A 26,642-nucleotide genomic window follows, 5' to 3' on the forward strand; every position below is an offset into this window, starting at 1 on the left:
GGGGCTGGGGCCGCCACCAAGGGAACTCGGGGCGACAAAAAGAAACGTAATACTTGACTCGCCGGCAATGCCCCCTCAGCACTGCCACGAGCTCACGATCGTCCAGCCCTCCGACGGCTCGGCGAGGTAGGTTAGGGGCAGCGGGCTTCCGGCTTCCCGGGCTGCCCCGCGAGGCGGGCGGCGGCTCTGCTGGAGAGCTGGGATCGCTCCGCCAGCCAACACTGTCACTCGCGGGGTGACAGGTCTCTGCGTTAAAAGATTTGCATATGCTAAATAGGATTGTCAGCAGCTGAAGAGGCCCCCGGGGGGAATTGGACTAGAAAAAGTATTTTTCCCTGAAAAGGCCTTCTCACGAGACCCGTGGACCGCCTGCACCCTGCCCCGGACTGTCCCGCGGGCAGGTGCCACCAGGACCCCAGGCTGAGCGAGAGGGGCTGGTCCGGGGCCACGCCTCTCTCTTCCCCAAGGAAGCCCACAGTCCAGGCTCCTCCCAGGGCAGGGAACAGTTTGACCACCCCAAGGCTCCTTCCTTCCCGGCACAGGGCCCGTGATGCCCTCCCTGCTCCATCTGGAGCGTCGCTGGGCACCGCGCAGGAGATCCCCCCTCCCCACACCCGCACACAAGGTGAGAGGCGGAAAGGTCTGGAAAGAGAGCCCTGGCCATGACAACAGATTCCCTTCTTCACACGGCTGAAGCCTGTTCAGCTTCTTAGCCCTAACGGTGCCGGGCTCAGACTTCTCTTCCCGGCCTGTGGGGCAGGGCCTGCCGGGTTTGGGAGCTGGGATAAGCTGGGGGCCAGGCTGTGCGTGGGGCTGGTTCCCTTGTGCCCTTCACCTTAACGTTAATACTCTTGCAGAAGACCGGGCCCTCCTGGGAAGAAAAGGCAACATCAGTGCCCAGGACCGGCCCTGAGACCCGGGCCATTCCCTCCTGGAAGCTTTTCCGTTTCGTAGACGTGACCCCAGTATGGCCTGCATAAAAACACGGGCGGCAAACAGGACCCTGGGGACCACGGAAGGCCAGAGTGAGCCCCCACTGACAAGAACCCCTCTGCCCGACACGTGCCTGAGGGGAGCCGGGGCCGCGCGTGGCCCGTGTCTGGCCTCTGTGTGTGGACTGCGTGCACGCGCGCGTGTGAGGCAAGGGGGTCGGCCCTCCTGGCACCACAGCCCCAGCCGCAGGGGAAACCCCTTCTGGGTTTCACTTTTGCTTTGAGAACAGACCTCCAGCAGCTCCACAGACACTCCCGTTCGGAGTGAAGAAAAGGCAGAGTGAATTACTGCCGACGTCCATGGAAAAAACGTTAGTTCTTTGCCCGAGTAAAAAAATATCAAATATAATAAATTTATGAAAGCCCATTCACGACACGTACAGTCTCAGCTTTGTACTTCGCCTCGGCAGCTGGGACAGCGCTGCCTCGCAGAGCGCCGGGGTGTTGCCTGGCCGGACCCGGCCACCGGCGTGTGCCCCGTCTGGTCGGCTCGGCCAACGGCCTCTGGCCGGCGGCGTGGCGGCCACAGAAAGAACTCCGCCTCGTCGATCCGTGGGGCCGAGGCCCGTCTCCCACACCGGAGCCCAAAGCAAGGAGGGCCCAGGGGGTGCTGGCTCGTGGCTGCCTCCCGGCGCGTCCTGGCCGGCCGGGGTGCGGCTCACACGATAGACTCGCGGTCCCGGTCTGGGGAGGCGGGGAAGTCCGCGAGGTCCTCGCTGCGGCTGCAGTCGGACACCCTCACCTGGGGGTTATCGCTGGTGGCCCTGGTGACGCTGTCATAGGAGGGTGGAGAGGACGTGGAGGACGTGGAGGGCGGGCCGCGGCGCCGGGAGAAGTTCTCGTTCATCACGTGGGCGATGAGGCCCTCTTGCTCGGGGGCGTCCTCTTCGGAGAGGCCGCTGCTGCCTGCCTGCTGGCGGAAGAGGAAGGAGGCGTGCTTCATGGAGCGCTGCAGCAGGTGCCTCCGGAAGGCCCGCTGGATGATGGTGGCCGACACCTCCTCGTGCTTGCGCCGCAGCGTGGTGGTGATGGGCTCGTAGGAGATCTTGGACGGGTTGGCCGCCATGAACTTCTCCTCCATCTGGATCTTCAGGGCGTCCATCTCCCCGGACTCACCCAGAACCCTCTTGGTGAAGGCGAAGAGGATGTCCATGCAGTGGATACGGTCCCCGCTCACCATGGGCAGGTCCATGTTGATGAGGCTTATCTGGTTGGGCTTGGCGATGCGCAGCGGCTCAGACAGGGCATCGGCGAAGTCGGACAGGGCCGAGTACTCGATGAACTGGGTGGCCTCCGGGTCGAACTTCTCCCAGATCTCATAGAACATGTCGAAGTCGTCCTCGCTCAGGGGCTCAGTGCTCTCCTCCGTGGCCACACTGAAGTTCTCCAGGATGATGGCGATGTACATGTTGACCACGATGAGGAAGGAGATGATGATGTAGGTGGTGAAGAAGAGGATGCCCACGGCCGGGCTCCCACAGTTCCCCCGGGAGCCGTTGCTGTTGGGCAGATTGGGGTCGCAGTAGGGGGGCCCTGTGTTGAGGATGGGGCTGAGGAGGCCGTCCCAGCCGGCCGACGTGGTGATCTGGAAGAGGCACAGCATGCTGTTGGCGAAGGTCTGGAAGTTGAACATGTCGTCGATGCCAGCCTCCCACTTGACGTAGGCGAAGTTGGCCATGCCGAAGATGGAGTAGATGAACATGACGAGGAAGAGCAGCAGCCCTATGTTGAAGAGGGCAGGCAGGGACATCATGAGGGCAAAGAGCAGCGTGCGGATCCCCTTGGCCCCTCGGATCAGCCTGAGGATGCGGCCGATTCGGGCCAGGCGGATGACTCGGAAGAGCGTTGGGGAGAAGAAGTACTTCTGGATGATGTCTGAGAGCACAGTGCCTATGGGAAACAACAGAGACCATGGCCACCCATGCACTTCTGTCCTGCCTTTAGCCCCACATCACTGGAGGGGGTCTCTGTACAGCCAGGAGCTAAGGAGAGGAGGCCATTTCAGGAGGACTGGGTTGACCGCGGCAAGCAAGGACCCTGCGTCCCCCCACCTCTCTTGGTCTTTCATTCTCATCTCTGATGCAGGAAAGGAGGACCCAAAGCACCACATCCTTTGCAAAGTGCCTTCCCAGACCTCTCGTCCCTTTGTCTTCTGGGACTACCTGCACAGCAGAGCTGGACGGGGCCCACGTTCTAGATCTTGGGTTCTGAGGTCTGAAGGGACTTGCTCAGCATCTGGGTGGCCTAGCATGGACCAGAGCTCAGGCTTTTCAGCCTCTCATTACTCAAAGTGTGGTCCGAGGGCCAGCAGCCCTGGGATCTCCCGAGAGCTTATCACAAATGTGGGATCTCAGCTCCACCTCCAGACCCACTGCGTTTTCATAAGCCCAGACGATTCACGGGCACATTGGAGGGCAAGAAGCACCGGCCCAGAAGTCAGGGTTCTCCCCCACGCCACACCTGTCACAACTCAGCCTCTCTGAGATAGCTTCTGTCACCCTCCCAACCCTGCTCGCATCCAGGGCTTCCCACCCCTGGGTCTCTATTGACTAACCCTGGGTTTGGAGTTGGAAGAGGCAGGGATATAAGTTATAGGAGAAAGAGTGAAATACCCTTGCTTTGTATTGGCCCACATGACCTTTCCAGATTCCTCACGTAACGTCACTGGCTGACACGTGTCCTGTTTACTGTCAAGAAGGCACTGGGCTGAGCATTTTATATCCATCCATTTAGGCCTTCCGGGCACCCTAGGGGGGAGTAAGCTGATACCATAATCCTCATTTTCCAGAAGAGGAAACTGAGAAGTGAGGTAACTTACCCATGTTGTCACCTAGTCAGTGAGACGCTGGGACTTGACTCAGACACTCTGGCTCCAAGTCGACCTGTTAACCAAGCCTCTGCAGTATGGCCAAGGACCAGGACCGGTAGTGTTCCCTGAAGCCTCTGAGAGTGTCCCTCATCGGCCCCCTTGCTGCGGCTGACATCCTGCATTCTCTAAAGCTTTTCTCTAGTCCCACCAGGCGTGCTCACCCTCACTCTTGCCTGGGACCTCCCGGAGTATTTCCTCACTCTACTTCCAGCTTCTAGCCATCCTCTGTCACTGCGGCTATGACAGCCCCTGCCTTAGCCCCTGTGTTTCCCTCTGAGTTCACCAAAGGCAAAAGCTGTACGTGGCAGAAAGAGGAAAGTCAGCCACCTCATGGCAGAATTGCACGGTGGAGGGGTCAAGAGTTTGGGCTCTGAGCCCGAGCGATGAGAGACAAAAAAAAATCGGGACTTAATCAAAATGAAAAACTTTGTGCTTCAAGAGACGATGACCAAGAAAGTGACAAGACAACCCACGGAATGGGAGGCAGTATTTGCAAATCGTGTATCGGGCGAGGGACCGGTATCCAGAATACGTAAAGAACTCTCGCAACTCCACGACAAAAACATAAATAAGCCAATTAAAAAATGAGCGAAGGATGTGCATAGATGCTTCTCCAAGACATCTCTCGTGTTACATACCAAGACAGACACACCACAGAAAATGACCAATGAGCACATGAAAAGATGTTCAGCGTCATTAGTCATTAGGGAAGTGTGAACCCAAACCTCAACGTGGTTATCACTTCGTGCCCACCAAGGTGACTAATAGTAAGAAACTGAAGACGACAAGTGTTGGCGAGGGTGTGGATGGAGTAACTGGAACCATTATACATCGATGATGGGAATGTGTCTACTTTGGAAAACAGCTTGGCAGTCTCTCAAAATTTTAGATTAGTGGTTTCCAGGGGCTGGGGAACGGAAAATGGGGAGTGACGGCTAAAAGGGTATGGAGTTCCTTTTGGTGGTGAGGGCAGTCGCCTGAAAGGTATGGCGGTGATGGTTGCACAACTCTGCGAATATACTAAAAACGACTACATCTACTTTAAAGAGTAAATCTTATGGTATGTGAATTGTAGCTCAATACAATTGTGCTGGTTATGAACCAGGAAAAGGACCCTCACCAGAAAACATGACCGTGCTGGTGCCTTAATCGGGGACTTTCAGCCTCCAGGACTGTGAGAAATAAATTTCTGTCGTTTCTGAGTTAGCCAGTCTGGTGTTTGGTTAGAGCAGCCCAGACAGACTAAGTGTGAATCCTCTCTCTTCCGTCCCCAGTTGCCTGATATCCTCGTCTCACTGCTGACTTTATAAGGCGAATGCACGAGGTGGGTGATGTCTGAAGGAGCCTGGCCCACAATGTGGTGGCTAGACTCTAGAATTTTCCATCTCCAGGGATAACTTCTAGCCTAGAGGGCCACCTGCTCCCATCCCTGGAGACTCACCTCACCCTGAGTGAGCCCCTTCTTCCTTCAACCTAGGCTGCAGGCTTTCCCTCGGGAGGGCCTTTCTCTCCTTCCCAGCTTTTCTTGAAGCTCTCACAGAGAGCAGAAAGCTGTGTTCCAGGGTCCCATGGAGTAGGGGGGGCATGAGGGGCTGCCGGCTTCTCTGCCAGAATGGCTCCCCTGGACTGAGTAGGCCTTCCCAGACAAGTTCTCTGTGGCTGTGTGTGTATGTGTGTGTGGTAGGGAGAGGTGAGGAATGCAGAGAAAAGAACGAAGAAGACTAGTATGCTTGGCATTAAGTACAGACCCGGGACTGGAGGAAAGGCCAACTTGCATACCCACCCACGATGGAGAGGATGACAACCACGAAGTCGAAGATGTTCCAGCTGTTGGTGAAATAATAGTGACGCAGGGCAGCCATCTTGATGATACACTCGCCTGTGAAGATGGCTACGAAGAGCAGGTTGATCTTGGCCAAGATGTTGACCTTCTCGGGGCTCTGGTCATCTGTCTCCACCATCATGGTCACCATGTTCAAGCAGATAAGGAACATGATGGTGACATCGAAGGCTTGCTTGGTCACAATGTCAAACAGGAAGCCCTGGTACTTGTTCTGAAGGGAGGGGGAAAGGATGGGCTCAGCAGGGGCCTCAGATGGGCTAGTAGGCCCCCTGTTGCCCAGACCTTCCACCCTCCTACTGTACCCTCCGCTGAGGCCGACACCCCAGCCAGACTGTCAGGGTGAGGGGAGGAGTCAGGAAACGGAAACAGCCGGTCTCTCCTGCTTCCAGGCCCAGCCCTCAGGCCCCCTCTTCTCTGAGGTCTTCCCCATCCACCTTCAGGAAGGGATTTCTCCTACCCTGAGCTTCCTTAGAACACGCACTGTGCTTCTCTTTTTGTTTGTACCGATGGCTCAAGGTCAGGTTTAAAGTTCAATCTAGAAATTGGATCGGCCCTCAGGTTAACAAATTTTCTCCACTCTTCATGGAATTGAATTTTTTTTAGCTGTTTATTTATTTTGAGAGGGAGAGGGAGAAAGAGAGAGAGAGAGAGAAAGAGAGAGGGAGAGAATGCCCAGCCGGCTCTACACTGTCAGCACAGAGCCCAACACAGGGCTCAACCTCACAAACTGAGATCATGACCTGAGCCCAAATCAAGAGTTGATGTTTAACTGACTGAGCCTCCTAGGTGCCCCTGGAATTGATTTTATTTATTCGATTAACTATATTTGTATGTCTTTAATTGTTAGCCACCTCCGATTATTTGGGGGAAAAACAGAAGATTACAAATAAGTGAACACAGGGATGCCAAGTGGCTCAGTGGGTTAAGCATCTGAGTTCAGCTCAGGTCATGATCTAACGGTTCATGAGTTCAAGCCCCACGTCGGGCTCTGTGCTGACAGCTCAGAGCCTGGAGCCTGCTTCGGATTCTGTGTCTCCCTCTCTCTCTCTGCCTCTCCCCCACTCACGCTCTGTCTTCCTCTCAAAAATAAACAAACATTAAAAAAAAAAATAAGTGAACACACACACACACACACACACACACACACACAGCTAACCTAGAATAAAGCATGGTGAAAGGGTAGGAATTAGGCAAAATCGATGAGATGGATTTCAAAACTGGGCCTGTCACTTCCTAGCTAGTGATTTGGGTTGTGTCACCTAATTACTTTGAACACTGTCCTCCACCCCCTTCTCTCGAGAGTGGCTTCGTCAGGCAGCCCATGTGCCAGGGGACTCTGGGCCACGTCTGTCCCACTCAGGGGTTGCCGGGAAGAGGCTGTGAATGCGGGTGGGTGTGCAGAGGCCGTCCTGCTCTCCCTGGGAAAGGCTGCACTCCGGCGGGGGGGAGGGGGCGCTCGGAGGCAGAGGGACTCCCGTGGGAGGGAGTGCTCCTGGTTGTAACAGTCCTCCCAGGCCTTCCTCACTTTCTCCAGCAGTCTGAGGCCTCCGTGTGGTCAGAGGCCTGACAGAGCCCCTCCGTCCCTGGGCTGACCGAGGGCCCTGGGCTAGGCTGAGAGACTGTGAAGAGGCCTTGATAGCTGGTCCTGGGGAGGGGGGCTTCCCAGGCCCCCTCAGCACATCCTCCCCACTCCTGCTGAATCGGGAACTGGCTCACCAGGGGCCGAGGGATGGGCTTCTGGGGCTTCTTGGAGCCCAGCTTCTTCATGGCATTATAGTACTTCTTCTGCTCCTCTGTCATGAAGATGTCCTGGCCCCCTAAGTGCAGAGAGACAGGCACCAGACTCATTTTGGGGTTCCTAGGGGCTCCGGCATGGGGGGCATAGGGATCCTGCCTCCTTGGTGAGGGTGCCTCGGCCGGCCTCCTCCTCACTTCCTCTCCTGCTGGAGAAAAGTATGTTGCTGGAGATTCGCCAGAGATTCCTCCCCAAATCTGCTTTTCCAGGGTCCCTGTCTCCCCTCACTGTGAGGGCTCTCTGGCTTTGTGAGATGCAAATCCACTCCCCATCTCCCCCCCCCCCTCCCCCTACCGGCTCAGCTCAGCCACCCGGAGGTTCTGTCTGTCTACTTGGTCTGCCCACAACCCAATCATGGCCTGACCCGGGGCCACTGTCCCCCTTTCCCACCTTCCTGATCCTGGAGAATAGTCCCATCAGCCCAGCTCCTCTCAGGAGCCTCACCTGTCGGGTAGACTAGGGCAGGCCTGGGGCCCCTCCTGCCACTCCCACAGACTGGGCCTGTTACCTCATGGACGCCCCTCTCCCACCCACTCCAGCAGCAGCGGGAAAAGGACCATCTGCAGCAGGCAGGCCACACGGGGCCGGGGCCCAGAATGGCTCCTCAGTGCCCCGGCCCCCAGCCCGGCCCTGCCAGCCCACAGGGAGCAGGCGCTCTACGTATCTTTTTCTTTTGTTGGTTGAAGTTGTCAATGATGACACCGATGAAAAGGTTCAGGGTGAAGAAAGACCCGAAGATGATAAAAATGACGAAGTAGATGTACATGTAGAGGTTGTATTCCCATTGGGGCTGCTCTTCAAACTAAGGGGGAGAAATCAGACAGGGGGATCAGACAGGCGGGAATGGGGGAGGGCCGGCTGGAGGTGTCCCCTCCACGGGTGAGAGGGTGTGTCCACAGGAAGGTCACCAGCACGGGGCTGTGTGTCTGTGTGTGCATGCGCGTGCAGAGCAGGGCTGGGGTGGGTGGGGAAGGGCTTCAGGAGGGTGACGGCTCAGGGCTGACACGGTGGTGCCGTCTGGCTTCCACCCTGGGCCGTCGGGAGGTTCGAGTCTGTCCAGCACCCCCAGTCTTCACTGAACCATCAGTGTGATTAGGTGGGGTGCAAAGACACAGAAGAAACTTGATCTGCATTTCTATTCCTTCTACCCTGTCTCTCCTGGGGCAAGACTAAGAATCAAGCAAATGACAGTGAATTTCATTTGAAAGACATTTGCGGATTTGGGGCTCCTTGGGAGACCATGCAACTCTGCCCCAGGGCCAGGCCTGGGCGTTCCAGACAGGCTCGACTGCAGGTTGACACGAGACATCTGGCCTGTATGGGGTGGGCTTATGGGTGTGGACACGGATTCCCTAGTGGCCAAGCATCCGGGAGACTCAGGTGCCTGACTTGGTGGGAGAGGCCAGCGTGGTTACCTACCCCCCTGGAGTCCACAGCCGCATACATAATGTCCATCCAGCCTTTAAATGTTGCCTGGAAGGAAAAGACAAGACAATCACTTAACTTCCATCTATTGAGGTACTTAGGGCTCCTATCTGGACAGATGAGGCCAGGGACTATCCTAGGAGAAGTCACATCCTAGGAGAAGCTAGCATCCCGCCCCAGCGCTGACCTGGCCCCCTTTGCCGTGTCCCTCAGAGAACCACGTGGCTACTGCTCCAGGGCCTTTCAGGAAGGTCCTGAAACATCTCAACCTCCCCTCGTACCTACGGGGGTCCTCTTGCCATGGGTGTGTTGGTGAATGGCTAACAAATGGCTTTCCAGAAGCAAACAAAGCCCTGATTGTTGTGTTCGCCAATCTCTCGGTGTAAACACTCCCCTCACGGCCAATTTCAAGTTATCAACGTCTCCTTACTGAACACAGACTTGGGAAGAGACGCACAGGAACCTAGCATTATAGTATTTCCACTGTACAGCTATAGCTCATGTAATAACCTCAAGAGCATAGAGAGTAATAGGCAGTAATGGTGAATTTTGAGTTTTTAAATTTATTTTAAGTGATCTCTACACCCAACATGGGCCTCAAACTCACAACCCTGAGACGGAGAGTTGCGTGCTCCCCCGACTGAGCCAGCCAGGCGCCCCATGATTTTGTGTTAATGTCATTTAGTGAATTAGCAGTTTATAAAATCTAATTTTTAATCAGGGCTTGCAAAGTATCTGAAAATGCAACGGTCAGCTCTTGTAGGCTACACAAACCTGCTCCAGCCCACCCTCCAGAGCGGTAAAGGAAGAGGTCGCACGAAATGGGGCTCCAGTGTTGGCTACACTGTCTGCTCCAGTCGGGGCTGCTATGAAGGTTCAGGAAGGGCCTGAGAGACGTGTGGTGGCGAGGCCGACTGCCCAGGGGGATCTCACTTGTGTCCCTGGCCGAATTCCAAGCCTCCTTTCAGGGTACAGTTGCCCACACACACTTTCAGGCCTGAGGGTTCTTATGACACAGGTAGGGCAGATGGGGAAACTGAGGCTGCCCCAGAGGAGGCAGGCTACTTCAGCTCGCCGTGCCACGAGGCCCTGCCCTGTGGAGAGAGGCCTGGAAATGCTCTGGAAACTGCTGGAGAGCATCCAAGGTGATGAGATGCTTGTGACTCTCTTTTTCCAGCCCCTGTGTTGCTTTGTCTGGAACGGCTGGCAGTTCTCAGTCTCAAATTCTGTCATCCAGAGGGAAGTCCCAGGAACAGAAGGCTCTCTGGGTTTGGCTTGAATCTTGTCCTCTAGGAGGTATTTCAGGGGAGTCTTTGGAGAGAGCTACCCCTGGGATTTAAGGGAGGCCCGGAAGAGTGAGGAGATGTACATTAAGTCCACTGAGTGTCCCTCTGCTTTGGGGACGAGTGACAGGTATCTGGACTCAAGACTGGGGTGGCAAGAAGCTGTGGCTGTATGTGTTACGGCTATTTGTAGGTTAAGTTTATGGCATGTATCATGCTCACTGAAGCCACCGTCCTCCCAAATCAATGGAAACTTTGGAAAGACTGGGTAGGGTCATGTATGTTTCAACATCACACATCTTGCACAGCAGAGGTAGAAGTAAATATGTTCTCTGAAACAACACAGGAGGTATCGTTACCTTTTATAACACAAGGCTGGAGTCGCAGCTTGGCTAATAGTTCCGACTCTGCATGTCTATGGTCTTTGATTTTTAACCTGTGCCATCACATTGCCAAGCTGATGGCGTGAGGTTGTCCACCTGACTACTGGCTGGGGGGTTGGTTCTGCGTCAGTGCTGAACCCCCATGCCGTGCCTCTGGGAGAATGTGGTCTCTGTTCTAGAATGGAAAATCCAGAGACTTCCCAAGGAGCCACGAAGTCTCTGGAGAATCCTTAGCCTTCTTTGGGCACTGTGACCCTATCGTGAGGAACCAGAGTGGCCCCACTGTCCCCCTCCTGCCCACACTGTGGGTGAAGGTGCCTGTTGCTGGAAAACCAGTGGGAAGAAGGACTTACCACCTGCAGAAGGGCCAGGTACCCGGCCCCTACGTTGTCAAAGTTGACTTTCACCTTGGTCCAGTATAATTCGCCAGTCACATTGAAAGACTCACAGTCACTCTTGTTGTTCACGATGGTGTAGTTCAAAGGCAGGTCTCCTTCAGTCTGGTTGATGCACCGCCCAAACTTCCCCGCAAAGAGGTTCACGCCCATGATGCTGAAGATGAGCCAGAAGATGAGGCAGACGAGGAGGACGTTCATGATGGAGGGGATGGCGCCCACCAGGGCATTGACCACAACCTCAAGGAGACAGAGAAGAGGCTCAGTTCCTGGGGGTGCCCAGAACATATGCCCTTTTCGAGACCCACCCCTGCTCCCTCCCTGAACTTGTTGCCTGCAGGTCCCTGTGGGGGTGGGGGGGGTGTAGAACACTTCTTGTCCCCAAGGAAGGGCCACCCTTGCCTGGAAGCCCTGATGGGGAGTAAAAGGAGAGATGATGGAGAGTGGGGGAGGGGGGGAGAGAACACACACAGACACCTTTCTTATGTTTTTGGTCCTGCCCTGAATCCATGACCTTCAAACTGAATTTTCAACAGGGTCTGTCTGGTTGAGTGTGCCGGCGATCTGATGGGAAAGGGCCTCCGGAGACACATTCTCTGAGCTAAGTTTCTGGTTTATTTTGGGGTTGCTGCTACTAGGAAGGATGGGCGTTCTCCCTAAAGCACGCCCAGGGGACCTCTGTGCGGCGTGTCTGGCGGGTGCTCTGGCAGCTCTCCGGGGCTGCGGTGAGAGCCGAGCGGGGAGGGCAGGGCGTGTGGGCACTCCCGGTGCCCCTCTCCCTCCCGGCCGCCAGCGGCTCTCTGACCCCATGGAGCCCTGGCGTCGTTCTCTTCATCGAAACTCACAGTGCCCGGCAGAAGCTCCCTTGGCAAAAGCATATGGGGCACTCCACTCCACTGAGGGCCCAAGCGCCCAGCTGTCTGGGAGTCGGGAAGTTGTTTGCTGTGCAGACGGGAAGGGAGGCTGGTGCGGGGCTGTGTGGTGGGCCTGGGGCTGGACGGGCAGTGTGACACATGCAGATGAGAGAGGGCCCCTGGTCCCGGCAGGCGTGACGAACAGGGTGGGACACCCAACCCCCAGGTTTGCCCTCGGCCGGCTCTGTGGCCAACAGCCACAACAGAGGCGTTCCTGGCAGCTCGCATCGCCCCGTGTCCCTCTGGAAACAGATGCCCTCGCTCCCAAGAGACCTTTGGCTTAGGCAGGATGATTCACTTGCGAATGGTTTCCCACCAGGAATAAGTGACTTGTTTCTCTCTTGGGGGTGTGGGCAAAGGTCAGAACCGACAATAAGGAAGGCACCTGTTGGGACGAGCACTGGGTGTTACAATTCAGTGATGATGAATCACTGAATTCTGCTCCTGAAACCAATACTACACTCTATGTTAACTAACTAGAATCAAAAGAAAAGAACAAAAAACTTAAAAAATAAAACCCCAACAAAATGAGGGCGGTGTGATGGTGTCTGCATGGTCAGCGAGACTCAGGCACACAGATGTGGCTGTTGAAGCCACAACAGAACTGTGTATGTTTTGTAAAAAAACAAGTAATGCAAAACACACGCGCACACAAGTACACGTACGTGCGTGTTTTCTTGCTATGTATTACAGGTAAAGTTTTTTTCTTGGTGGGGCTTTTAAATTTGCCTTGCGTGGCCATATTTGGTAAAATCTGGTGACCTGAAAAATGCTTAGGGCTCTGTACTTAAAAATCCGTGTAGGGGTGCCTGGGTGGCCCAGTCGGTCAAGCGTCTGACTTCGGCTCAGGTCAGGATCTCACGGTTTGAGGGTTCGAGTCCCGAGTCGGGCTCTGTGCTGGCGGCTCCAAGCCTGGAGCCTGTTTCGGATTCTGTGTCTCCCTCTCTCTCTGCCCCTCCCCCCAGTTGTACTCTGTCTCTCTCTGTCTCTCAGAAATACATAAATGTAGAAAAGAATTAAAAACGAAAAAAATCCGTGTAAGAGTTTACTAAGCAAATGACAACTAAAGAGCTGGTGCTGAGAATATAGCTGCTTCCTCTGCTTCCTCGACCTTCATGACCACGGCCCTACTGCCCATCGCAGACCAAGGAGGACAGCCTGTGTCTGCTGGAGGGCAGGGCGCACAGATGGGCACATGGAATCAGAACACATGGATGGCCCCCGCCCCAGAGCAGAAGCAGAGGGGCTCCCTGGCCAGTGGGGCTGGGCGGCACCGAGAAACCCACACCCAGACCTCACTTCTTTTTCTTTGTCGGGTTCTCCTGGCCCTCGCGGGGCCCACGGGGCTGGAGGTGACAGGCCTCGAGGGAGGGAATCTCACAGCTCTCCACCCTCTGGGTGCCTGTGAGCCCAGCTGACCCTGTCCTGGAGGTTTTGCACCATGCTCCAACTGGGGCCGGGGCGGGGGGCCCACAGTCCCAGCTCCGGGCTGGGCCGCTTGGTCAGCGGGTGAACATGGGGGCCCCTCAGTGGAGTCACCTCCCACTGCCCTGGCAGGAAAGCAGCCACTCCCCTTACCCTCATGCCCTCAAATCGGGACAGGGCTCGCAGGGGTCGGAGAGCACGCAACGTCCGCAGTGACTTGATGGGGCCCATCTCTGCGAAGCCCAGGGTGTTGGCCACCAGGCTGATCAGCGAGACCTGTGGGAGGTAAGGAGGGCGGGAGAGCCATGGGGACAGCGCTAGAGGCAGGTGGGAGGGCTCCGGGCCCACCTAAAGCACGGCTGGTGTCAGAGGGCCAGCAGGCTTTCCCCGCGTCTAATCTTTGCTATTTCTGGCTGCGTCGTCTTCATGGGCTGCCGCGCCCTGGGCTGGCCTTGCTGGGGCCCACGAGGCTGGGTGTGAGACCAGTGTGTCCCCGCTTTCAGATCTTTACTAAGGGCCTGCTCTGTGCACTCACTAACCCAAGGACTTGGGGTGCCTTATCCCTATTCTCCTGTAGAAAACCGAGTTCCAAAGCCAGCCGCTGGCATGGAGGGACAGGCACACAAAGCCTGGGCTTTTGGTCCCCGCGGGCTTGCCTTCAGGTCACATTCCTTTTGGGAAGGGAGGACTATCCTGGGTTGACCGTGAGCAGACAGGTCATCCTGGGGCTTTCCCCCAAAGCTGGACGTCTCGCCATCGGCCATCTTCAAAGAGGGTAGGCACAAGCGGAACGTCTATGGCCCAGGGACCGGGTGGGGCCAGTCTGCCCAGCAGCGCACCCTGGTCATCTGTGCTGAAAGCTTGGGCCCCTGCCCCACTCAGAGCCCTTCCATCTCAGCTGACCGCAGCTCCCTCCTTCCAGCTGCTCAGGCCGAGAGCCTTGGTGTCATCCCCGCCTCCTCTCCCTCTCTCACACCCTGCGTCCAGCCCGGCAGGATTTCCTGTTGGCTCTGCCTTCAAAATACATCAGAAGTCCAAATATTTCTCACCACTTCCACTGCCACCACGCTGGCCAGGCCACGGTCATCTCTCCCCTGGACCGCCGCCAGAGCCTCCTGACCCTCCTCCCTGCCTCCACGTGGGCCTCACCACCCCCCCTCCCCAGCCCCTGTGCTCCTTCAGGAACATGTCACTCTTCTGCTCAGAGCCGCCGCAATGCCTTCCCACTTCTTCTAAATAGAAGCCCGTGGTTTCCCCTCGGCCCCTTGCAGCCTGGCCTCATCTCCTGTACCTCCCTTCCCCACTCAGTCTGCTCCAGCCACTCGGGCCCCCTTGCCGTTCCTCGAGTATGCCAGGCACGCTCCCACCCCAGGACCTTTGCACGGCCCCTCCAACCTCTGCTTGGAAGGTTCTGCAGATGTCTGCCCGGCTGACCCTAACTTCCTTCACGTTTGCTCCAACGTCGTCTCAGTGGACCCACCCTGGCCGGCCGATTTAAAGTTGTAATCTACACCTTCCCCTCGCCAGAGTCCCGGCCCTCCTCATCCCCTTTCCTTCTCCGCTTCCTTTTTCTCCTTCTCCACTTCCTTCTCCTTGACCTCGGACAAGGCCCCTCTCTGCTGTGGGCCTCAGTTTCCTTCTCCGCAGGCTAATTCTCCAGTTCTGGGACTGGGCAAAAGCACTGACAGTCCCCTTTGCCCGGCCTCAGCTCTGAGCTCCCCACGGTGGCAGGTGGGAGGGGCTCGGTGGGCTTCCCCAGGAGTCTTTGCAAACCGCCTCCTGCCTTCCTCGAGGGGAGTCGCTCGGCAGACCCGGCTGCAGAAATAGCTGGGTGGGGGCCTCGGGGCAGAGGCGCCAGGATCCCAGGCTCGGCCTCCTAGGCCCTCTCCTCCCTCTCAGGGAGGCTCTGAGGACTCCATGCACACGCTAACCCAAAGAGCCTCTCCTGTCACGGCCACCCACGGATTGGCCCCCCAGCAAGGCTGAGTCCCTCCCTGTGGCCTCTGAGTGGGGTGTGGGGTGGGGGGACTGAACAGAGACCTGAGCCTCTTCTGCAGCCACGTGAAGGACCGCCCCTGCTGGTGGGCGGAGCCTAAGGCCAAGCCCAGAAGCCACAGGTGCCCTCCCTCCGGAAAGCTCTTACCCTGCTTCGGATGTGGACCCACCTTCTGTTCTGTGGGACCCGCTGCAACCAGATGGCGAGCCCTCACCTGAGCCCCTGGCTGTCCCCTCTGCCCTCAGTGAGTGCAGGCCCGAGGCTGTTCCACACCCTGCTCTCGGGCTCCCCTCTGGCTCTTCTCACACGCCACCGTGCTCAGGAGCCCAGGGGGACCCTGCACGCATCGTGCTTGGCACCCGGCAGCGTCCTGGGGCCTGGGTAGCCGTGGGGCAGGCCCCCCACCCCTGCTCCATCTGCCAACCGGGCGCTCAGAAGACGTGGCGCCTCCCGCCCCCCACCCGCCCGGGACAGGCAGGGAAGCTGTGCCCGCCTCCCCAATCATCCAGGGCACCCACCCAGAACCCCTCAGCCAGCGTTCGTGGCTTTCTGCCTTCCTGTACCCCTTTCTCGTCCTCCCCAAGTGGTACCTTCTACCTGAGCCCGGAGGATCGCCCGCTGCCTGACCACAATCCCTTCACCGGCCCTGTCCCCTCTGGCCTTTGGCTCACTCTGTGCACACGGCCTCCTACCATGTGTGGGCGCAGAGGATCCGAACCGGCGACCTAACTAGTGGGCCTGACAGCCGCTTCACAAGACGCGCAGCGGGTGCTCTGATACAGGCTGGTCTGCCCCCTGACTTCCGGCCCTCCTGGGAGGGGGCCCCACCCCTGCCCTGGCTCGCGCTCCTGCCTGGACTGCTCCTCACTCTCCCCCTTAGGGAGTCCAGTCTCCCCCAGAAGCCTCGGTCTCCCCCCACCCCCCGCTCCTCTGTCTCCCAAAACTGGGGTGCTGACGGCCAGACCCACGCTCCGATCCCCCCCAGACGGGGAACGTTATGGGCGGGGCCTGGGCCTCTCCTGCGACGGGGGCGTGGCCTCCTTCCCCTCGGCCTGCTCTGCGGCCCAGCCCAGCCGCGTGCCCCCGCGTCGGCCTCCGGACTCCCCCCTGCCCTGCCATTCTGCCCTTCCGTCCCTCCGCTTCGGCTCCTTCCCACCCTGGCAACCGAGCTCCCCTCCTCCCGTCCCTTCCGGTCCACGCTCACGTCCACGATGAGGAAGTCCAGCCAGCACCAGGCGTTGGTGAAGTACTTCTTGAAGCCGTAGGCCACCCACTTGAGCAGCATCTCCAGCACGAAGACGTAGGTGAACATCTTGTCAGCATACTCCAGCAGAACCTTGATGGTCTTCCGCTCCTCTAGGTAGATGTCCTCGAAGGCCTGCAGACCGGGCCAAGGGCGGCACCCGTGACGTCCAGACCACGGCCGATCCCGCCCCGCGCGAGACTCCCTCCCCTCATCACGGCCCGAGGGGGCGGGAGCAGAGGGGAGGCACGTAGCGGAGGGGCCCTTCCGGGGTGACCACGCTGGACTGGATCCGCGCGCTCTCCCGGGAGCGCGCGCTCCGCCAGTGGCTCGTGGGTCTCGTGGGGCGCGTGGACAGCAAGGCGCAACGTGCGGTGAGAAGGCTTCTCCCTTCCCCCCGAGGAGCGAGGCTCAGTTCTGAGCCGGCGCACCTTTGAGACCTTCCTCGGACGTGCTGATCCCCCGTGTTAACAAGGAGCGTGAGTGGGCGCGGGCTCGGCCCACGGCCCTTCGGCCGAGAGCACCGTAAACCCTCTCTTTGTTGTTTTCATTCCACTGCGCCGTTCCTCTCTTTACGAGGTTACCCACTTTTCACGGGAAATGAAATTGGTTTCCAGTGGTAACGATCATTAGGTCTCTCTCTCCAATGCGTTTATGTAGAGACACAAAAGCCAGTGAGAGCTGATCCAAAGGAAAATTTCCGGTAAGCGCCGGTGAAGGCGGTTTGTCAAGAAGATGGTTGGAGGATGCGCGACTCATTATCCTGGGGATCGGGAAGCTCCCGCTTCCTAACACTCTAGAGTGTTCCTAACACTCTAGAACGTGCCTTTGTCCACCGCCTCGTTCCCGCCTCAGCCCCGCTTCCTGAGCCAACAGAGGAACCCTTGCCCCGTCCCAGTTGCCCTCTTGCACCTCCTGTCCCCATCTGTCCCCGCTTGGTGTGCTCGGGGGATCCCAGTCTAGGCAACCGAACACGTCACTGGGGGCCCCGGGGAGCCACTTCCGCCTGTTGCTCTGGGCCTCCCTGCCTGCCCGCGGGGCCCAAGGGAGTCACTGGGGCCCCCGGTGGCCAGCGCTGTCAGCCCTGGTGTGCCCTGCCCAGGCATCTATATGGCTAGCCCAGTCAGCGTAGACAGGACACAGGATAACTCAGGTCCCAAAATGGACTCTGGGAGTTGTTCAAGATGAAAAGGTGTGTGTGTGTGTGTGTGTGTGTGTGTGTGTGTGTGTGTGTTTTCCTGATTACAAAAATGTGTGCTTCTTACAAAAAAATTAAATAATCTAGAAATCCTAAAGAAGAACAGGAGGCCCTTCTGATTTCATGACATTACAGTAACCACTGCTAACATTTAGGTGAACATCCTTTTCAACACTCGCTATTTGTGTGCGTATGACAGCACCCAATTTTCTAAGATATGCTCTGCTTTTAAGCTTCTTTTTCCACTAAACAATCTCTTGTGAGTGTTTACCTACTCTGTAATGTGACCTGCAGTATCTACCTAGCATTCTTTCAGAAGGCCGCATCCTGTTTCATTATTTGCACATAACTCTTTGTTTACTGAGCTCACATGCCTATGAACGAACATTTCAGCTGTTTCCAATCTATCACTAGTAGAAACAACATGGCAGTGAACAACATGAATGATTATCTGTTGAGGATCCATGTCCAGAATTGGGGTGCCGGGTCCAAGGTGTACTTTTGGTACAGATGGGGAACAGGATCTCCAGCAGGGGAAGCCAATAGACATTCCTCGCACAGTTCAGGAAGCTGGCTCTTTCTTCTCCACGCCACTGACAGTGCTGGGGTTTCTCGTCACTTTTCCTAGCCTGAGGCATGGAAACTGCGATTTGTTACATTTTCATGTATTTTATTACTGGCCATGCTGACATCATTTCCTTGGATATGGGCAGTGTTCCTTGTGCAACCTGCCTGTTCATCTCTAATTTTTTTTTTTTTTTACTTGAGTGTCTGGTTTATTCAGAGACATTATTCTTTGTTATATACAACTTGTCCTAGTTGTGTGCCTTTAAATCTTGTTTAGTTTATCCATTGGTGAATAGATAAAGAAGGTGTGGTAGATCTATACAATGGAATAGCACTCAGCCATAAAAAAGAATGAAATCCTGCCGTTTGCAATGACATGAATGGAACTAGAGAGTATTTTGCTAAGTGAAGTAAGTCAGTAAGAGAAAGACATATGATTTCACTCCTATGTGGAATTTAAGAAACAAAACAGATGAACGAACATAGGGGAAGGGGGAAAAAAGGCAAACCAGGAAACAGATTTTTCACGACAGGGAACGAACTGAGGGTTGCTGGAGGGGAGGTGGGGGGGGGAGATGGGAGAAATAGGTGATGGGGATTAAGGAGGGCACTTGTGATGAGCACGTATATACGTGATGAATCACTACTATTACGCTGAAACTAATATTACACTGTATGTTAACTCACTGAAATTTAAACAAAAACTTGAAAAAGCAAAAAAAATTCAACCTATAAAAAAAATCTTGTTTATTTTTGTTTACCGTACTGAAGTTCCATACTTCATTTTCATTTATTATTATATCTAATGTAATCCTATCATTCATTATGATTTTCACCTACTAAAACCTTCAGTATCACGTTAAGAAAGCCCTTACCTAGTCTAAAGCTAGGACAAAAGATGACCCTTCTTTTCTTCTGTTTTCTTTTTAACTTTCTAGTTTCATTATTTTATATTACAACTTTAAAAATCCAATATATTTTGGTGAAGAGCAAATATCCATTTTAATATTTTTTTCAGAGTGGCTTGTCAGTGCTATGACGCTTTATTAAAGAATAAACTTCCAATCTACAGATTGGAAGTCAACTTTATCACATAAACTACATTTCTGTCTTTGCTTAAATTTATTGAACCTCTCTGTGTGCTGTCCTCAATTACTATCATATGAATTTTCCTGGCCATTTTTAGTAATCTTCAAGATAAAATTTAGCAATCTGTCGTCCAATTCCCTGAAAAATGTTGCAAACTTATCGTTACTGCACTTAATGCATTAACTGCATTAGGATGTAACATGGAATATTCCTACCCAAGAGCAGAGTATATTTATAGTATATTTATTGGTCTGTCTTTTTCTGCACTGCTTAGCTAAGTTTTAGAGTTTTCTTCATGTACCTCTTATACATCTCATGCAATATTTATTCCCACTTATTTTGTGTTTACAATGTCTGGCAAATAAGGACTATTCCAGAAATATTACTTATGACTAAATGGTTTCTGTTAGAATACAACAGCAGCAACAATTCTTTGTGTATTTATTTTATAACTGGCCATGTAATAGGTTTTAAAATCTTTCTAGCAATCATTATCTACAAGTAATGCTTCAGTTATATTTATTTCTATTACTTTAACTTATTTTATACTTGACTACCTTAACTCCAATTCTTCTATTTTCTTTCTCTTTCCCTTCCACCCTTTCTTTCTTTCTTTCTTTCCTTTCTTTCTTTTCTTTCTTTCTTTCTTTCTCTTTCTTTTCTTTCTTTCTTTCTTTCTTTCTTTCTTTCTTTCTTTCCCTCTTTTCTTTCTTTCTTTCTTTCTTTCTTTCTTTCTTTCTTTCTTTCTTATTTTGAGAGACAGTGCAAGCAGGTGAGGGGCAGAGAAAAACAGGAGAAGGAGAGAATCCCAAGCAGGCTCCATGCTGTCAGCACAGAGCCTGATGTGGGGCTTAAACTCATGAACAGTGAAATCATGACCTGAGCTGAAGCTGATTGCTTAATGGACTGAGCCACCCAGGTGCCCCCAATTCTCCTATTTTCTAATTTTTATCTTTTATGTTTACTTTTATTGATTAATTGGGCAGCTAGTGCTTCAAGATTATTACTAAATAATGGAACAACCGCTAAAAACTAGTTAAATCATCTTCTTAGTCCTGACTTTAATAAAAACGTTTCAAGTGCTTTACTACTAATGATGATAATAGAAGCTAACTTGAGAATGAGTTTTTCTCTAAACTAAGGAAATATAATTTATTTCTATTCTTACTAGAGTTTTAAAAGTCAGGCATTCATTGAGGTAACTATGGTTTTCATCTCTGTCCTATTCATATAAATAGATTTCCTAGTATGGCATTATTCTGCCATTTTAGAATATACTTGGCTATGATGTACTTACTTAAAAAAATATATTGTTGGATCTTATTTGCAAGTATTTCAGGATTTTCGCATCACTATTTATAAATATGGTGTATGAAAACTGGTTTTTAAAAATCAACATTATTTAACTTACATAAAAAGCATGTATAGACTTTCTTCATAGACTAGAACATTTTTATATTTTATTTTATATTTTATTTTATTTTATTATTTTATTTTATATTTTAGAGAGAAAGAGAGCACACAAGCAGGAGACAGGGGCAGAAGGAGAGAGAATCTTAAGCAGGCTCTATGCTCAGTGTGGAGCCCAACACAGGGCTCAATCCCATGACCTTGGGATCATGAGCTGAGCTGAAACCAAGATTGTACACTTAACAGACTGAGCCACCCAGGTGCCCCACACTAGAATATTTTAAATAGGATTGGAATTATTTTCTTCCTTGAGAATGCAGAAGAATTAATGCTTGGAGACGTGAGGGATCAGATTAGCTAGTGGTTTATCGGTTTTATTATTTTAATTTTTCAAGGAATCAGCTTTGGAATTTCATATCAGTTTTATTATTTATTTTCTGATTAATTTGTTTTTAAAATTTTATTATTATTTCCTCATTTTCCTTAAGATAATTTTGCTGTTATATTTGTAAGTTCTTGAGTTAAATAATTAATCAATTTACATTCTTTCTATTTAATAATAAAAGTGTTTAAGTCTATGAATTTTCCTCTTATTACAGCTTTGGCTGCATCCCATAAGCAGTACTCTCAGTATTATTATTTTCTAGTTTTTTATTCCCCCAGCCAGCTTTTTTTCTCTCCTTCTAATTTTTTTTCTTATTTTTCTAGATCTCAAGCGGACAGAATTGGTTGAATCATAATCTCTGATTTACAACACACTGTCATCTTTGGTCCATGAGTAGCCTCTATATTTTACTTATTTACTTACTTATAAATATAATGAACACTGATGAACCTACCACCAAACTATTTTCTGTTTGACCCAAAGTTTAAGAATGACTTTTACACTTTTAAGGATTGTTGTTGCTATTGTTTTTTTAATTTCTATTTTTGCCATATCTAGCACTTTCATTATCTGTAAAATAGACTTAATACTAGTACTTATCTCTTAGGGTTATTGTGAGAATCAAATGAATGAATCTTTGTAAAATGCTTACAACAGGGTCTGGTACATAGTGGGTGCTATTTAAATGTTATTATTTCTATTATTAGGTTAAAATAAAATTAATTATATATGCATAGATTTTAGATCTCTCATTGTTTTGTTCTTTCTATGTGATTTGTCAAGAACTAATAGAAGTGTGGTAAAATCTCCCTGTACTGTTACACTGTTGCCACTTTTTTCTTGTCTTTTTATTCTAATGGTTTTTGTTTGATACAAGTGCTGTGCAATCCCAAGCAAAAATATATTTATAATAGTTTTTTTTTTTGTAATTATAGCTTGGATCTGCTTGGTTTTATCTCAAGCTTCTTATGTTGAGTTAAACCTTGTTTGATGTTAACAAACAAAACCACTCTAGTTTTGTAGTCATTGTATTTACATTTGCCTGATACATCTAATTATTTTACATTTAATATTTCTGAGTGACACCATTTTGGTTTGTCATTTAAAAACACATAGTGGAAGGGTTTTTTTTTTTTTAATGTTTTTATTTATTTTTGAGACAGAGAGAGACAGAGCATGAGCAGGGAAGGGGCAGAGAGAGAGAGGGAGACACAGAATTGGAAGCAGGCTCCAGGCTGTGAGCCGTCAGCACAGAGCCCGACGCGGGGCTCGAACTCATGGACTGTGAGATCATGACCTGAGCTGGAGTCGGATGCTTAACCTACCGAGCCACCCACGTGCCCCTGTTTTTGTCTTAAATCCATTCAGGGGCACCTGGAAGGCTCAGTCAGTTAAGCATCTGACTCTTGATTTTGGCTCAGGTCGTGAATTCATTATTCGTGAGATCAAGCCCCGGGTAGGGCTCTGCGATGACAGCATGGAGCCTGCTTGGGATTCTCTCTCTGCCCCTCCCCTGCTTGTGCTCTCTCTCTCTCAAAATAGATAAATAAGTATTAAAAGAAATCCAGAGTCCTTTCCTTTTAAAAGATGAATTTTATCCAGTTACTGTTATTATTAAAGCACATATTTGATTTTGCCTCTGCCATATTATTTTCTGTTTCCTGGTTTCATGTTTCCTTGTTCCTTCTTTTTTCTCCTATCTTTTGCTGTAAGAGCTCTGTGTTCTTTAAAAGAAAATTCCCTCCAACAGTTTGGAAGGGATATATAGTTTGCTTTCTGTTAAACAAGTTTATAACTTTAAATAACACACTCAGACTTCTTTTTCTCAATATATCATCGACGTGGTTTTTTTTTAAACTGTGCTTGGCTGTCTACCCTGATTAGATTCACCATTTGCTTGCCAAAACTCCTCCTCACTTATGCCAGGCTGAGTTTTTCCTCCACAGCCCAGACTACATGGCTCTGGCTGCCCTTGTTTGTGGCTGTTTAAAAACAAAACTCGTTAACATATTGTCAAATCATCCTTCTCTGAAGCCTACAGAGATTTGGCTCTAGCTGCCGATGGTAAAACAGCATGCAGCCTGCAAGCCATGGCTCCAGGCCCACTCTGGGACAGGGGAGGGCAGTACAGAATGGGGTGGGCCCAGAGATTTAGGAGTGACAGCCGCAGTGCCTCCCCATGGCCTGCCCCCGCAGGAGGCAGCACAGAGTGGAGGCACATAGCCTTGGGTCACAGTGCCCCTCTCTCTCGCCCTATAGTTCAAAGCATTCCCTGTTTGCTACTCATCCATGGGGTTCTCACCTCCCCAGCAATAGCAAGCGCTTCCTCCCTTGGGCCAGGAAAGTTACTATCTCTTCTGCCTGCTTGACCACCTGTCTCCCTGCTCACCAGCATCTTCTAGAACTCTCTCCAGGGCTGTCCCATCTCCTCCTAGAAGGACTGAGAGGTCAGAATCGGGTGCTTGGTCAAACCTCCTTGTCCTCCACGGTCCAGCTGCACTTGCTGTCTCCAGGGAGTCTTCCTGATCGCTCCAGTCCCCCTGACCTCCCAGCCATTTACTCCATTCTTGTTCCGTTGTCTCTCTGGAGCTGATCTCTACCCCAAACCTACTGAATCTGGTTTCCCCAACTAGACTCTGAGCCGCTGAGGCTGGGGTTGGGGTCTCCTCCTCTTGCTGCCCCCCATGGCTCATAGGTCTGGATACAAGGAGAGCTTAGAAAAGGCCTCTTGAACGAACAGAAGGTCAAGACAAAGGACTCTGGGATCCGACCGCCTGGGTTCAAATACCACGTCTGCTGCTGAGTGAGGTGGGACCTTAGGCAAGTTATTTAACGTTTTTACAAAGGGTTATTGTCAGGATCCAAGGTGATACCGTGTAGACTGCAGAGCACGGCCTCTCGCCCTAGAACACGTGGAATAAGTGAAACTACCAGTGTCACATCAGCCAGCATTGTTAACTGCACTGAAAGGGCCTGACGGGGCTGTTTGCAGCTGGGTGTGTCACCGGAGCTTGGCGGGTAGGAGGCTGGTGACCTGCGACCTATGCCAGCTGGGTGCTGTGAACTGGGGGCAAATCACCCCCCTTTTGTGGAACACAGGGGTCTGGAAAGATGACCTCTGTGAGCCCTTCCTGCTCTGACCTCCGTACGTGCCCTGGTGTTGGGAGTTTGTGGGCTGACTCCCGCTCTGGGGTGGGGGGGGGCGGGGGAAGCACATCTTCAGCAGAGGCTCTGCCCCAGTTTCCGGGCTCCTCCCCAGCCTCTCCAGCGGGAGACTTCCCTTCCCCGCCCTCCTCCCCTCCTCCATCCCTCTCTGCCCAACCCTGCATCCCCAGGAGGGTACCAGTGCTCCGCTGCTGAGCAGGATCATGAAGATGATGAATGTCTCGAACCAGCTGTGCTCCACGATGCGATAGCAGGTCTTGCGCAGCCGCCACCAGACCTTCCCCGGGGCCTGCGTGGTGTCCACGGCGCAGCAAGGACAGCGCCGGACGCAGCCTGCGGGGGTGGGGAGGGGGAGGGGTCAGGCCCAGGCCGGGGCCTGCCAGTGCCCATGCCTGGTGGCGGAAGGTCGGATGGTGGAAGGAGGGACTGAGAGAAAGAGGGTATGACGTGGAGTAATGAACGGGGCGGGCGGGCGGGGGTGGCGGACGGCAGGGAGCACCGCGGTGCTGTCCTCGGGGCCCACGCTCTGCAGGAACTCCAGGGAAAGGCCCCGTGGACTGGGCACCCAGTGAGTGGCTAAAGGGCCTGGCAGGTCTGGGGCTGGGGGGAAGGCTGGGGCTGGGATGGGCTCCTGCTTCTCCTCTGCTCATCTGGGAAACTCTCCCCCCGGGGAAATATTCCCGAACCCCTGGGGTGCTCTGGGGCGCTCTGTCCCTGGGCCTTGTCCATGTTTGCAGATTTTGAACCTTGGGAAGGGCAGACGGCTCACTGAAAGCCCCAGATGACAGGCCACGTGGGGGGCGAGCTCTCATTTTAGCCCCAGCCGCCCGGCGAATACACCGCCCATCCGTAGAGTTACAGACGCCGGCGACCAGCACGGCCACAGGTCACACCCCCAGGTATTTACAGAAGGCCCACTGCGTGCCGGGCACCGTGCCCACCTGGGGGCACAGGTGAAGACGATGGCGTCCCTGCCGTGCTACCAACACAGTGTCACTACGGCTACCGACGCAACGTCGCTGGTCCTCGGTGCCGCTGACCCACTCTGCCCAGCCCAGCACTCCGCGGGCAGACTTGCCGTGATTCAAGTCCTGGGCACGAGGAGGGGCCCTGGGGTCACGAGGAATGGGGTAGAGAGGGCAAGCATCAGGGACAGGGTGCGGCGCCACATGGCCCCTGGCCCCAAATTGCTACTGCCTCTCTGGGCGGGGCAGAGGCCGGGGCGAAGGGCCACGCCGGGCAGTACCTTCGGTGAAGCAGTCCTCTGGGTCCTTGACGTCCTCACCCAGGTCAGGGATCTGCTCCAGGAGGTCAGCAGTGTTGGTCATGTCTGCTGTGCTCCCTTCCGAGTAACTGTCCTCCTGAGTCTGTGGGCAGGGGTGTGGGGTGGGGTGGGTGAGGGCCATGAGGAAGCCTCCAGCCTGGAGCCCAGAGTCTGGGGCAGCCGGGGGCTCCCTAAGGGAAGGTGCCCAGACTACCTTCCATTACACACCCTGGAAATCTGAGCCCAGGGTGGGCGGGTGGGTGGGGACCTGCCCCGGGCTGAACTGAGGCCCCTCGGGGGTCCTGAGTCTGTGCTGGAGTCTAGTGTGGGGTGCAGGGGGTGTGTGGGGAGGGAAGGCACTGGGGACGGGAAATGCATCCAGCTGGGAACAAACGGACACGGGCAGCAACACCGACACATCCGGCCCAGGATACACGGTAGTGGCTTGGCGCACAGAGCCAACAGACATGCCACAAGGGGAACAGAGTCAGGACCAGGAGCACAGGCACATACAGGTGTGGGGTCAGACACGCAGAGAACAGGCCAGTAACCCAGCCCGCACTTCTCACCCAGTTCACAGGGAGAGTCTGGAGTAAAAGCAAGAAAACATTGGAAACGTCCCTGCCCCGCTAGGCGGGGTTCTGCTGCCCTGACCTTGCATAACCTGATTATAGCCGGGCATGTGCACGAAGCCTGCCCTTGTGAGTGTCTGTGTTAGTCTCGTGTGGGTTCCAGCGTGCAGGGGCGCAGTAGTGGAGCCTGCTGGTGCCCTGCCCAGTTCCCTCTTAGCCATGGCACCGTGAACGCCGGCTGCTTAGCTGGCTCCTTCTCCAGAGCACGGTCTTCAGCCGGGGGCGGCCGTCCCTGGTAATGGCGTGGGGGCTACAGCCCAAGCCAAGGGCGGCTGACAGTGTTGCACCGATATGGGAACACAGAAGGCCAGCCCCTTGCCTTGGGGTGGGACAAGGCCATGTGCAGCTCATGCTCCAGGGCTCCCAGCG

The 26,642-nt window shown here is 53.4% G+C and overlaps 1 protein-coding gene across 7 annotated transcripts in view; it reads right to left on the reverse strand.

The window, feature by feature from the left end:
• Positions 1-1,321: 1,321 nt before the first annotated feature.
• SCN5A (sodium voltage-gated channel alpha subunit 5) overlaps positions 1,322-26,642 on the reverse strand; it is a 92,660-nt gene continuing 67,339 nt past the window's right edge. For all 7 annotated transcript variants that reach the window (XM_047875698.1, XM_047875696.1, XM_047875693.1 and 4 more), the window contains 10 exons: positions 25,624-25,744; positions 24,556-24,710; positions 16,525-16,698; positions 13,478-13,600; positions 10,944-11,225; positions 8,919-8,972; positions 8,164-8,301; positions 7,421-7,525; positions 5,645-5,915; positions 1,322-2,882 (listed from right to left, as the gene is read on the reverse strand). In XM_047875698.1, the coding sequence (XP_047731654.1) occupies positions 1,651-2,882; positions 5,645-5,915; positions 7,421-7,525; positions 8,164-8,301; positions 8,919-8,972; positions 10,944-11,225; positions 13,478-13,600; positions 16,525-16,698; positions 24,556-24,710; positions 25,624-25,744 (2,655 nt within the window). In that variant the 3' untranslated portion in view covers positions 1,322-1,650. The remainder of the gene's footprint in view (positions 2,883-5,644; positions 5,916-7,420; positions 7,526-8,163; positions 8,302-8,918; positions 8,973-10,943; positions 11,226-13,477; positions 13,601-16,524; positions 16,699-24,555; positions 24,711-25,623; positions 25,745-26,642) is intronic.

Source organism: Prionailurus viverrinus, chromosome C2 (genome assembly GCF_022837055.1).
Source record: "Prionailurus viverrinus isolate Anna chromosome C2, UM_Priviv_1.0, whole genome shotgun sequence".
In the NCBI taxonomy this organism is placed as follows: domain Eukaryota; kingdom Metazoa; phylum Chordata; class Mammalia; order Carnivora; family Felidae; genus Prionailurus; species Prionailurus viverrinus.